The sequence below is a fragment of the Drosophila bipectinata genome, chromosome XL (genome assembly GCF_030179905.1).
Source record: "Drosophila bipectinata strain 14024-0381.07 chromosome XL, DbipHiC1v2, whole genome shotgun sequence".
Lineage (NCBI taxonomy): Eukaryota > Metazoa > Arthropoda > Insecta > Diptera > Drosophilidae > Drosophila > Drosophila bipectinata.
This window is the reverse complement of record NC_091734.1, coordinates 3,992,254-4,005,593: the sequence shown is the minus strand read 5'-3', so window position 1 is coordinate 4,005,593 and position 13,340 is coordinate 3,992,254. Positions and strand designations below refer to the sequence as shown.

The window sequence follows — 13,340 nt, the reverse complement described above, 5'->3', positions numbered from 1 at the left end:
GTTTGTAAATTAATAATGCATAAATATCCAATTCTTAGCCAATTGTTTACATATATATCTTTTAAGTTTTCTGCTTTTCATTTAAGTTTTTGAATTTTGATTTCATTTATAATTTTAAATATTTTCTGAAATGAAAGATTTATGAAAGTTTTGTTTCTGAAAAATGTTCATAATTGTGTTGTTTGTGAATATATGTATGATTTCGGAATGAATCATGTTACTGCTGCGATGGATCAACTACGATGAAAGTGCTCTTAAAAAACTATTAACTACAATCCTTAACAAAAATAATTATTATTTTAAAACTAGTTATTCTAAAGAGGTTTTCCAAAACAAAGAGCTTTGCTAGAAAAATTATTTAGTTTAAATATTCAATATAACTTATTTCAAGGTGTAAAATTAAAGCCCTAATGAGGACCCTTAACCTTTAACCATTCCTTCTCAGTTCTCCGTATCCTTTTAAATCCCCACTACAAACACTAGACTAGAAACTATCAAATCATTTGGCATTTATGCTTTAATTCCACATTGTGGACGACCATTGGTCAAATGTATCGTTCAAGGCTCATTAATCAAGGATTCAATTAAGACCCCAGGACGACCACAACATGCTGCTCTTCACACGCTCCAAAGTCCAGACACTCCGGAGCAGCAGCTCCCGAATTAAACGCTTCAAGGATTTCTTGCCACAGGGCCTTTCCCGGTCGGAGGAGGAGGAGGTCCTTGTTCGGGTTTGCGGCAGAAATTAGAAATTAGAATGCAGTCAATTTGGCAAATTATCGCTGCCAACGCGAACTCACTGACAATTTCCAGAGGCTGTTTTGAATCAGGATACGTACTCGACTCTGGGTCCTGGTCCGTGTCCTGGTTCTGGTCCGTGTCCGGCTCCGGGTTATGTTCTCCACAAAATTTTACATACACTTGCCGGGGACATTCATTGATTTCTGTCACGGCCAGATGAACAAAGCGCACCAGGATGGGACACGTCCTGTCCGCACAATGCTATGGAAATTGTCACTGAGTGGGTGACTGAGTCCTAGCCGCGCCCCAGCCACGCCCTCTCCTCTTTTTTTTTAGAGTCTATCCCTGCCGCCCATTTGACAACCACCGCAATTCACACCGAGGGAACAGAAACTGCGGTTTGGCAACTTTTTTGTGGCTCTAACTCCAAAGGCCAGGATTGTGCTATCCCTTAGGGCCTTCCACAACACTGAGAGAAATTTGAGGGCTTTTAGTTACTGGGATTACAAGATTTATTGCTTTAAAAGGTATATTTCTTATATGTCTTTAAATTTGTAGAGTATTTTAATTAAATTTGTATTTTTATTTATTTGGAAGATGCTTTCAAGTACCGGGTATGATTAAAGAAGTAAATATATATATAGGACAACCTACTCCTATTTTTCGTTAAGTGTAAAAACCCAAAGCTGCTGCTCCTGTCGCTGACAGGCAACTCACACACAGGTGGGCAATTAGCAAGGTGCTGCAATCAGGAACAGGACCTCTGCTAGAACCACTATCGCCAGGACACTCCAGCTCCTACCGCAGCTCCAGCAAGAGCTTTAGCTGCGTGTCCTGTCCACTGGCAAAGCCGTTGTCACTGGTTAGGCAACTAAATGCGGACCCCAGAAATATGCAATTAAAATTCTTGGCCCAACAGTGCGGAATAAAGGACGTGGAGGTGGACGTGGCGTTCATGACGAATGCAGTTGCCGATGAGTTATGAGTGGCTGGACCTGCTCTAGGGGATGGGTTAACCGAAAATCAGGATTCCAACCGGAGGCTTGCCACCAAAAACAGTGCAATGCCAATTAGAGGCAAGCTAAAAGCTACATTTGTCGCATTTCTGCTTAGAAATATTTATTAAATTTTAATTAAATTCTCAAAAAATAAAAAAGTGTAAAGAAATCTGTTGCAAGTCCTTGAAGAACTAGGACAAGAAAGGTAAAATATCCTGACCACTTGAAGGCAACTTTTGGGGTTTTTTGGCTTTCAAATACTTGAAAAAAATTCCCCAAGGGCCAGACAAAACAAGAACACAAGTATTTTTGTTTTTATTTCTCAACAATGTCTCAAGTACTGATCCAGAGAGTCGTGGCTATATGAGTCGACTTGAAAGACCGCAATTTTTTTTTGGTCTTATTCCCCTCACAGCTAAACGCATAATTAAAATTTAATGTCACAACTTGGTATACTCGCAAAAATGGAAAGTTTTTCATTTGCAGAAGGGCTGGAAGAACAAAGCCTCCCCTACGAGACTCTACAAGTTTCTTGAATATTTGCCAACAATTTTGGCAATTCAAGATTTTGATGCAGCAGTCGGTTGGCAAAACATTAACGAGTCTGTTTTTGGAAATAGATTCTATTCCATAGACTTCTTAGGTAAATAACCTCCGACCTCCATCCTCCCACTGCCACTGCCATCCCCCCACAAATATTGCAAGTTTTAATTACATTTAAATTTCGTTGTTTATCCTGCGAGTACGTTTGGAAAAGTTTTCTGCCTCCCCGATGATATTAAGTTTCGAGGTTTTTCAATTTTCCCTGCATTCTCCTCTTGCCCGCCAGCTTTTCTAGATTTTCTAGCTTTGTCTTTGGCTGCTGCCGGGGGTTTTCCAATTTTTCCGGGCCACTTTCGTTACTTTCTGACACTCCTGGAAAAATCCGGAAAATGCCAGGGGACTAAGTGCAACACAAAAGAGTTGCAAACGTGGCAGAAAAACTAAAATAAAATTGTCAGGTGACAAAAGGTTGGAATTGTAATGCTGTCTTTACTTTTTCAAGCAATAAATGTTGAATGAGTTTTAGAGTTTTTGTTTTAACAAATAGATTAATTAAAAGGGAAAGTAATTTAAAATAAAGCTTCATAGTTTTTTGTTGATAGTTTAATTGTTTATTAAAGCTTAAGAAGGCAGACTCGTTTCTAAAAATTCTTCTAACGACTGGAGTTTGTCCTCTAAATGTCTAAAATTATGTCTTAAATTCCTCACAAAACTATAAAGAAAAATATACATATAAAATATACATCTTTAATATCCCCTTTCTCAAGCCTTTTAATTTTTCTCTACAAACTCTTACCTTTGTTAATTATTTAATTAAAAAATAAATGAAAGAAAAAAAATTGCTACTCCCCCCCCTGTGTTTCTGCTACACTAATTGCCTGATTTTCTGTGATTTGCTTTGAGACTTGAGAGTCCTTTGAGGAGCAGGAGCCTTGGCAGGCAACTTATTAACTTAACGTTTCGTTAATAACTGACACAACTCCAATGGCTGGGATGGCGCCTTCAACTCCTTCTTTATTATCCCGAGTCCTGCTAATGGTTCTGACAACTTTCCAGCCAAGATAATGACTGTGCCACCTTGCCACCATGCCACAGAGCCAACAGGCTGCCTTTTTGATTTAAGTGCAAATTTAATTTGCGGCCAGGTGGCAGCAACATTGAGTAGCAAGTGGCTAGTGGCAAGTGGCAGCAGCAAGATGAACAGGGAATGTCTTTTAAGGATTTTGTAATTGAAATGAATTAAGTAGAGAGAATGGAGGGAATCTATCCAGGTCTTAAAAAAATATATATATTTATAAACAATATTAAATAACATGGAATATTAAATAACACTTTCTCTCTTCACTTTCAATTAAATCACTCGATTATTGAAATCAGTTTATTGAATATTAATTGAAAGCCATTGAATAAATGAATCCACTCAAATATTGATTAAGGATTAGGGCAGCACTTGAATCGCAATTAATAAACCACAATAAAGTCCTTAAATCAAGAGGAGAGTAAATCGAAAGGCGATAAAAAAAAAACGAATCCTAAGCCTGGAAGGACACAAATAAAAGGACCCCTCGTGACATAAAAAAAAAACAGAAAGAAAAACAAGTGGGAATCCAGGTAATCCCGATGACTTTTGACATTGTTTGATCGATGATGCTGGGAAGTGTCCTTTCAGTGTCCTGTCCCACTAACTGGGGAAACCACCCCTCCGCTTCCGCCTGGTGGGTCTCGTAATTGTAGTGCAATTAAAGGACAGGCCCAAGGACAATGCGGGGAAATCAAAGTGAATTGGAATGAGTGTGGGCCGGGTGGATGGCAAATCCAATGAACATAATGTCAGCAGGAGCCAAGGACGCGGCAGGAAGCGCAGACAACGCAGGACACGGCAGGACAGGACGATAGCCAGCAGGTAATTTTCCACGTTTTTTCCCATTGGCGGTCAAGTCTGCAACCGGGATGCCAGTCCCGGATGCAGAGAGTTAAGAGTTAAGAGTCAAGGAACAAGGGCAGAACCTCTCCTCGTCTTAATTACATTGCAATGGAGACGACAGGGCCTGACCTTGGCCATGTCCATGCCAGGACTGGCAGTGCTGCTGCAGCTCGAATGTGCCGGAAACGCTCCTCTCGCTAATTTGATTGATGCACTCGCCAGTTTTGCAATGCAACTTCCGCCGCCCACCGGCGGATTGCTGGCGCCACCCATCGCCACAGCCTTAAATACATTATTTAACCGCCATTTCAGCGGCTCTTCAGCTGCGGCCTTGTAATTAATTAATTTGCCGTATGCCACGGTAATTCCCAGCCATCTGATTGATCGGCCGGAAGCCGCAACTGAGGTGCCAAAATGCCAAAAGGCTAAAAGCGACCACAGGAGCCCGCAAAGGACCAAAAGGACTGTTATTGCCAAAACCGTAATTCACTATATTTGCTCGTTTAATGGCTGAAATAATGGGCAATTATTGTAAATCGATGCGCGGGGAGGAGGTTGGAAAATTACACTTCAAACTATGATACCCGATACTTTATTTTTATACCCTTGCAGAGGGTATTATAATTTTGTCCAAAAGTGTGCAACGCAGTGAAGGAGACATCTCCGACCCTATAAAGTATATATATTCTTGATCAGGATCACCTCCTGAGTTGATATGAGCATGTCCGTCTGTCCGTCTGTCCGTCTGTCCGTCTGTCCGTCTGTCCGTCTGTCCGTCTGTCCGTCTGTCTGTTTCTACGCAAACTAGTCTCTCAGTTTTAAAGCTATCGTCTTGAAACTTTGCACACACCCTTCTTTCCTTTGCACGCAGTATATAAGTCGGAACGGCCGGGATCGGCCGACTATATCCTATAGCTGCCATATAACTGATTGATCGGAAATGGTATAACTTTGGTGTTTTTAGAGTTAGAGAGTTCAAATTTGACATGAGAGCTATTTTTGGCAAAATAATACGACATGCCAAATTTCATAAGGATCGGCCGACTATATCCTATAGCTGCCATATAACTCAACGATCGGAAATGACCCAACTTTCGTGTTTTTGAAGATAGAAAGCTGGAATTTAGTACAGACTCTATTTTTGGTTATTTGATCCAACCTACCAAATTTCATTAGGATCGGCCGACTATATCCTATAGCTGCCATATAACTGAACGATCGGAAATGACCCAACTTTTGTGTTTTTGAAGATAGAAAGCTGGAACTTGGTACAGATTATATTTTGATCCATCCTACCAAATTTCATAAGGATCGGCCAACTATATCCGATGTTTGCGATATATATCCGGTTTTAGCTGCAAGGGTATATAAACTTCGGCTCCGCCCGAAGTTAGCTTTCCTTTCTTGTTTTTAAATGATTTTGTTGCCTACAAGTTTAGGCTCTAATTATATTTCTTAATCCACCATATAAATAAATTCATTATAAATCATAGTTTATTAAAACTATCTATCAAATAACCAATTATTGTGCAAATCCTAGGCATTTTGAAAAAGTCAGAATCAAAATCGATAATGCCGCAGCACATGTGGCCGTTAATTGCCGCCTAAAACAGTCTAATTGCTTAATTTCGGGCTCACGTTGTAATTTAATTTGGCCCAGTGGGTGGATGGGTCGTTTTTGGTCAACCGCTTAATCCACTTATTTCGCCACCGAGTTCTCCCCTAAAATGTCCTTTATCCTGACACGGTTGCTGATGCGGCAAAAGGTGAATCGCGTCCTTTAGAGATGGAGTCTATCTTCCACCACAACTTTGATCTTCTGGCCTGTCGCACTGTTTTATTGATATTAAGTGCCCCATTGTTGTAGTTACTTTTGTTTCACATACCCCACTACGTGCAACAAGTGGCAGGCTAATGAGTGTGACCCACCTTCAAGACCACCCACACCCGCACAGGAGTGGGCCGCCCCACCGAGTGTCCTGATTTATGTGGGCCAGTCCTGGCATTGGTCTTGAATTGTGTTGTGAGTTGAGTTTCAGGGGAAGGAGACGACGCCTCCATTGGAGGACCAGTGTCCTGCGGAATAAACAAAGCCTGGTATTTAAAAAATTTAATCATCGCAAATGCCAGGCACCACAGCAAGAACTGAATATTTCAGTGAAGTAATAACAAAACCGAACCGTTTTTAATACAATTACACTGAGGGAAATCACACATAATAATGTTTCTCTTTCTTTTTCTGAAAAAGTCATGATTATGAAGAAAATTTGTTATAAATATAAATCTGGGAAATATATATATTTTATAATCTTTTTTGTTAGAGCTCTTTCCTATAAAAATTTAAAAGTACCGGGTATCATGCAGTTTCTATTAGTTTCTTTAAATGGTTTTCTATATTATTTTATTAAAAGTATCTTACTCAGTTATACTAGTTTCTATTATTTTATATGCCCTATTTTATCCTTTCTAGCTTATATATCCTTTGGAAACTTTGGACTATCCTTTCTCTCAGTGTAGTGTCTTGCATTAACAGTCACTTGACTGTTGAATATTTGCTAGCTGCTTTTTATTATTTTCCCTCCATTTTATTTTTTTATTTTTTGTATTTTTGTTGTCGCTGCTTGGCAGGACATTAAGTATGCGCCCGAGTGGCCTTAAACAACATTTGCAGCCGTCTTGGGTTTCCACTTGTTACTGTGTAGGTGTTGGGTTTGTTTTTTTCTTATCTGTATCTGTATCTGTAACTGTATCTTGTATCTCATATCTGTAACCTGTAACTGTAGTATCATTTTATTGTATTTGTGTTTTTGTGGATTTGTCTGCATTTGTTGTTTCTTTTTTTTTTTTACTCAAAAAACCAACTACCTGTGCGGCTCCTGGGCCGCATCCCTGGGCAACTCCTCGCCGGTGAAAATGTCCAAAAGGATCTCCTCGCTCTGGAAGCTGGCCGAACGATTGAGATTGTCGCTGACAGATGCCGAGTTCACCTCCAGCTGTGAGCCGTAAAGCGATGCTGTTGTTGCAGTAGCACATCCACTTCCACTTCCAGTTCCGGTTCCTGTTACTGTTGCTGATGCTGTTTCTTGGTGTTGGATGTGTCCTTGTGTGGTCTCCATATTTTTACTGTTACTGGCCACGTTAAGGGGCAATAGCTCCATGAACTGGGTGAGACGCCGCAATCGTTTGTGGCCAGGATTGTTGCTATTGTTGCTGTTGCTGCTGCTGGCTTGACTGTTGCTTCATCATAATCATCAACATCATCATTATCGTTATGTCATAAGCAGCAGCAACAACAGATATATATAAAAAAAAAAAATGACAAAACAAAAATTGGTTATATATGTAAAAGTGTGTTTCATTTTCGCCTCAAAACGTATGCCGCCATAATCGGTATATAGTCTGTAGCTTTGTACACTGAAACATATACATTATTTATATATATATTTACAAGCTTTGTATCTGGGTATCTGTATTGTGTTTTTGTGTTTATTTTTATATTTTTTATATATATTTTTTTTATTTAGATTCAAAGCTTTGGGGCAAGTTTTTATTGCCTACAAAAAGCATGCCTCTGTTTTCTTTATTTTGTTTGCTCATTGTTTGCTTTTTGTTTATTTTGTTTGTTTGTTTGTTTGTTTGTTTGTCTGTCCTCCCATTGACATGTTGTTGTCTAACGTTGCAGTTTCGCATTTTTTATGACATTTTACTTTTTTTTTTTTTACGATCTTTTATTTTAATGCCTTTAGTCGTAAAATGAAAAAGTTTTCGCTTTTGGTTGTCGCTCTTTTCGCTTGTTTGGCTTTTGTAAACAAAAAAATGTTAAATTTTTGTTTTCACGTTTAACATACATATATATTTGCAAGGATAGGCAGGACACAGGATAGCATTATCCCTGGTGGAGGGGCTTTGGGGCATGCGGTTAAAGGATTTTTAATTAGTCACTTGCAACCAACAAACACTTTCAACAAGATCCCATATTTTTATTAATTTTCCTTTTAAATGAAAGCTATATCAGATTTTATTGCCAAATATTTGCTTTTATGCTTTTTTAAATATATTTCTTTAAAAAAATCTGAAATGAAACTGAAATATATTGCATTCGATTATGGGGAACATTAAAAACCAAAGTGGCAAACGTTACTGTTGACTCAATAATGTCAACAAAGAGTCCTGTCTCCTGTATCCTGACTCACTCATATTGCATTCGTCCTGCCAATATCGCATCCCTTTTGGATGTGTTTTTTTTAATTTCTTCTCCTGTACCCTTTGACTGCCAAAGAGTAATATTTATGTATTTTTCTGCCTGAGAAATCGGGCAATAAAATTTCATAAATATTCACGAAATTAAATGTTGAATTAATAAAACATTTTCAGAACCAAGGCCTCTTTCAGAATTTATTTTATTTTCTTTTCTTTTTTCTTGTTTATGTCTTGCGACGGAAGAGAGATTTATTGTGCGTTTTTCCTGTAAGGACTTCTTTTGGACTGTCATATTATTTTTATTGTAATTTAATGAGTTCTGAGCCTAGGGCAGTCCTTACTCTCTCAGCGTGTGTGTGTGTGTCTGTGGCTTTGGGGGATTTTGTTATTTTTGCGGTAAAGCCCATCATCATCAGCCAACAACACACACACACCACACAGCTGCTGAGCCAGCTGAGACATTTCGCAATTGCGCCTTAATCAGTTACCACGCCCCCTTTTTCCCCATTCTACCTTCTGGGTTGTATATTCTTTTCCGAGTCCTGCCATCTAACCACCCACTTGGTTATCCTTGCCTCCAGAGGCATCAGGATGCGATTCAAGAGCAGAGCCAGTGAGTTTATTGAATCCAAGGCAATATTAATCATAAAACAAGTTCATGGAATTGTTATTTGGACTAAATAAAATATATAAAAATATATAATGGTTTAACCAAAGTCACAGACAGAAATACTTTTCTAACTATTCCTATAAATATTTAACACAAGCTTAAGCGCCTTAATAATATATTTATAAACCCTTTAAACTACAAAACCTAAAAACCAAAAATAGTAAATTAAAAAATCAAAAGCTTAACCTTTAAGAAAAGTTAATAGAATACGCCAAAAGGTGGCAGGCAAATCAATAAGTTATCAATTACTTGGCCAAAGTAAATGTTTCTATCAACTTTCCTCTGGCCTTTCCAGCCACGTGTCTCTACATATTAGTGTGTGTGTGTGTGTGTGTTAGTGTGTGTTTATTGGTCTTTGTATGTGAGACACCTTGTTTATTAATAACTTAAAATGCCAGCCGCTTTGGAAAATGGAACAAACTTGTTAGCCAAGCTCAAAGTCTTCGGGGCGAAATGCTGACATGCGAAATTTTCCTGGTAATGGAGTCCGTCTGGTATCCTAGTATGTTGTTCCACACGCACTCCTTAGAGCCACCCATCCCACTACCACCCTCTCATTAAATGCCAATTTATGGCTTAAATACACACACACACACTGGGGTGTTTAATGACACTTGGCTGTTTATGGCCAAAAAGGAGGCTACCAGCTACCAACTATTAACCAACTATTGCAAGGAAAGTGAAAGTTTCTTGGCTCTGAAGTGGCTTTTTGATTTACAAGGATTATTGGCCAGGTTGTAGCTAAAAATCGGGACAATACTGGGGTTTTTTTTCTTTTAATTTGGGCCAACTTTTTTGTTACTTTTGTGGCTGCTTTTAAAGGACTCTTGAGAAGAGATACTAGTTTTCGAGAGCTTTTGTGGGAAAATCTCATCAAAAAGGGATTGTATTTGTTTTAAACTTTTATTTAAATAAAGAAATACATTTATCATAAAAATAATTTATAAATTTATAAGGAAAAACCTAACTTAAAATGGTTAATCTGTTAATCTGTAAATCTACTTAAACCAAGTTATAAATTCTGGAGTATAATTTCAAAGACTTCCCTCAAGTATTTAATTTCTTGTTAAAATCAAGCTTAAAAATAACAGATTTCCCTCTTGAATAATATCTTATAGTATCCCCTAAACTTTAACAAGCTTACCATTTAAAATTTATTTATAAAAAAAATAACAAAATCTATCATCAATTTGTCAAGCGGTTTATTTTTTGTGGGCATACAAATCATTATGCAAATTGAATGCCGAATGAGAGCTATTGGAGAGCGCATTTTGAACGCCTGCGGAGGGACAAATACCTTTGAAGGACACTGGGGCTAAATAGCCCCTTTAGGTCCTTTATGCGCATATTGATTGGAGTGTCCTGCCCGCATAAGTAGGCAAGAGTCTTAGACCTCTCCCTTCCAACCACACTGCCTCTCTCTCTTCTTCCGGTTTTAATTATGTAAAGACGTCGAAAGGACGATGTTTTTTTTTTTTTTGGCAACTTTTTCTCTGGGTCACTAAAAACAAATAGACAAGGGGCGGAGTGGTAGAGGGCGGAAGGACCATGAACAGGAGCAGCAGCAGCTTGAGTCAAATTAGCAAACATTTTGGCAAATATTTACACACAAAGTCTTCTCTTCACCGTCAATTGGCCAAGCCCAGCGATCAAATGAGCCGCAGCTGTGTACACACACACACATACCCATACCCATAGAGGTCCTTGGAATCCTTGACTGAGTATTTAGTATATATGTTGGTGTGTGTTTTTGTGTCACATCCTGTCTGCCTCTGTTCAGGCAATTTGGCTTCAAGTTGAAAGTTTGCCAAAGTTGGCCAAGAGACTGGCCCGAAAGGAGTGTGGCCCATGTGGCCCAGCAACTTGGCAACAGCTCTTTTGGCCAAAACGACAAAGTTGACTGACTGTCTTGGGTTTTGCGGCTTGCAATTAGATGCTGTCAATTGGCCAAAAAATCTACAAAATGGCCAACAATAAGCCTAAGATATTCTATGAGAACAATTTTAAGATTTAAAATGAAAGAATCCTGAAATATTTCAATGAAATCTCTACCAAACCGTCTAAAAAAACATAAAAACAAACAATATAGCCCCTCACAAAAAAAAAGGATACCCCAAAATCAGCGAAATACGACAAAGGATATTTGAAGGATATGCGCGGATAGCCAAGAGGCGGGCTGAAATGATTCGGCAAAAATGATTCGATGCTTTGAAGCAATTTGCACTTCAGCTGGGTGCTGACCCGGCGAGGGTCACGCATCGGATGCCGCGGCACGTGCCACGGGCTACTGCCTGTCACTGCCACACTGCCCTTGCCCCACAGCCTGTTACTACCCAGGAGCCTGCTTTACAAACCAACTGAGAGGAAAAGAAAAATAAATTAAATTTTTAAAAATAATTAAATTTTATAAAATCATATTTTAAAATTCTACCTATAGGCAAAAATAATTTTAAAAACCATTCAAATATTTAATATTTTTGTGAAATAATTCCCAGTGTAAGCAAATCTGTGGCAGTGGCAGAATAAGCGACTGCCACACTAACAGAGACGCCAGAACGACAGCATCAAGTAGCCGCCATGTGAGCCAATCCCTCCTCTCCTTTAACAGTGTGGCTGTGTGCGTGGTAGTGCATGTTTGAACACGTTAAGTGTGTGTGCTTTGAAGTTTTTATATTTACATACAAATGCGTGTGCTTGCCACACTTTTATCCAGAACCCCCCCTTCTCCTGCCCACCTAACCAACCGCCTTCTTGACCCTCCCCCGGCCATCAAACGTTGCCTTCTTATGATGCCGTGTGTTTGCTTTGCGTTTTGTTTTGTTTGCATTAAGCCCAAAAAAAAAAAAAAAGAAACCAAAAAAACAACGGTAAAAACAAGAGGGAGAAAGCAAACAGTGGTGCCTAAAATACTTTTTGAAAATTTGCCACGATTCCCAAAAAGGACTCACTGGGCGAGAGCCATTCCAGATTGACTCTGGGAAAGTCATGAACTCCAAAGTAAGGCAAAGGAACTCCATAACCCCAAACCGAAATTTGATAACCCATATTATTAGCCAAACAAAAACATCACTCGCTTTATGCCAAGTTCTGTACACAAAGTTTTGTGATTTTATGTTTATTTGAAAAAAAATTATTCAGGAAGTCTTTAAGTAGCGTGTATTAAAATACTATTGCTTAGTAGAATACCAAAAAAAACTTTAAAAATTAAATCAAAATCTACAAACTGCTTTTTAAGTCTACAAAATACTAAAATAATCCAATAAATATAATAAAACACTGTCTCTGTTAAAAAAGTCTTTGGTTAAGGTGTTTGAGGTTATAAGTTAAGTATTGGGTATTGGATTGCTTTTTTAAATACTAAAAAAAAATACTAAAGATGAATAAATAATACTGAAGTTAGAAATCTAATAATTATTATGATGGTATCAGATATATTATTGCTTTTTTAAATCTCTATAAAATACTAAAAAAAATACAGAAAAATACTGTCGCAGTAAGAGAAGTCTTTCCTTAATAAAAAAACTATTTTCTACCATAAGTACCGTATATCAGACAGTTCTTCTATTAGAAAACAGTAACTTTTTGTCTTTAACCCTGAAAAATACCCTCAAAATACAAAATTGAAAATAAGAACTTATCTAAAATAGTTATTTCTTCGCTTAACAAAATCTGTTGTCGACAACAGATTTTTCAAGACCTACAAGCCAAAGGAATATCAGTTTTTGAACCGCCAAAGGGAGGATATAGTAGCACGCAAAATAAAAAAAAAGAAAAGCCGGCAAATGCCTTCGAGGGCGGTAAACTTGTGCTTCGTGTGGAAATGCCACTTGCTTAGTGTGGCAAAACACAAAAAAAAAAATGTAGCAGAAAACGAGTTTTGGTCCTTTCGCCCCTCACTTTCGTCCTTTGAGCTGTTTGTGTTGATTTCGTTTCATGTTTGCATTTTGTTTCGTTGGTTACTTTTCCATTTTGCGCAAAAGGCGATCAGGGTCAGGGGTCAGTCCCAAACAAATTAACTTACGCCTATGGCTACGAAATCGGGCCAAAGTCGAAGTAAAGTCTCTTCTTGAATGCGGGCGCTTTGGTATTTTACAAAAAAAAATACCACCAAAATAGGATGAAACAGGACACTAGATGGGGACATGAAATTGAAATAAAGAATACACAGGAATAAGGAATAAAGAAATTTCATTTCGCTCTAGTTGCTTGGCTCTAATTTGCTTTGAATAGAAATCGAAAATTGATTTGAAAAATGGCTCAAGTA

General features: G+C 38.2%; 2 protein-coding genes across 2 annotated transcripts in view; both read right to left on the bottom strand.

Annotated features, from left to right (window-relative positions):
* Positions 1-13,340, bottom strand: part of LOC108128506 (uncharacterized) — a 47,833-nt gene that overhangs the window by 17,830 nt on the left and 16,663 nt on the right. The window lies entirely within an intron of this gene.
* Positions 1,540-8,993, bottom strand: LOC138925760 (uncharacterized). Its single transcript, XM_070277022.1, has 3 exons — positions 8,968-8,993; positions 7,072-7,443; positions 1,540-1,741 (listed from the first exon to the last, which is right to left on the bottom strand). Exons 1-3 carry the CDS (start codon positions 8,991-8,993, stop codon positions 1,540-1,542), a joined length of 600 nt encoding a protein of 199 aa, XP_070133123.1.

What these genes read in the sequence shown, in the direction of transcription:
- LOC138925760 (XM_070277022.1), bottom strand. Translation starts at nt 8,993, where the DNA reads ATGCCTCTGGAGGCAAGGATAACCAA. An exon ending in CTGGAGGCAAGGATAACCAA is followed by an intron (nt 7,444 to 8,967) that starts GTGGGTGGTTAG and finishes ATTATGATGAAG; the next exon opens with CAACAGTCAAGCCAGCAGCA. An exon ending in GCGGCCCAGGAGCCGCACAG is followed by an intron (nt 1,742 to 7,071) that starts GTAGTTGGTTTT and finishes CCCATCCCCTAG; the next exon opens with AGCAGGTCCAGCCACTCATA.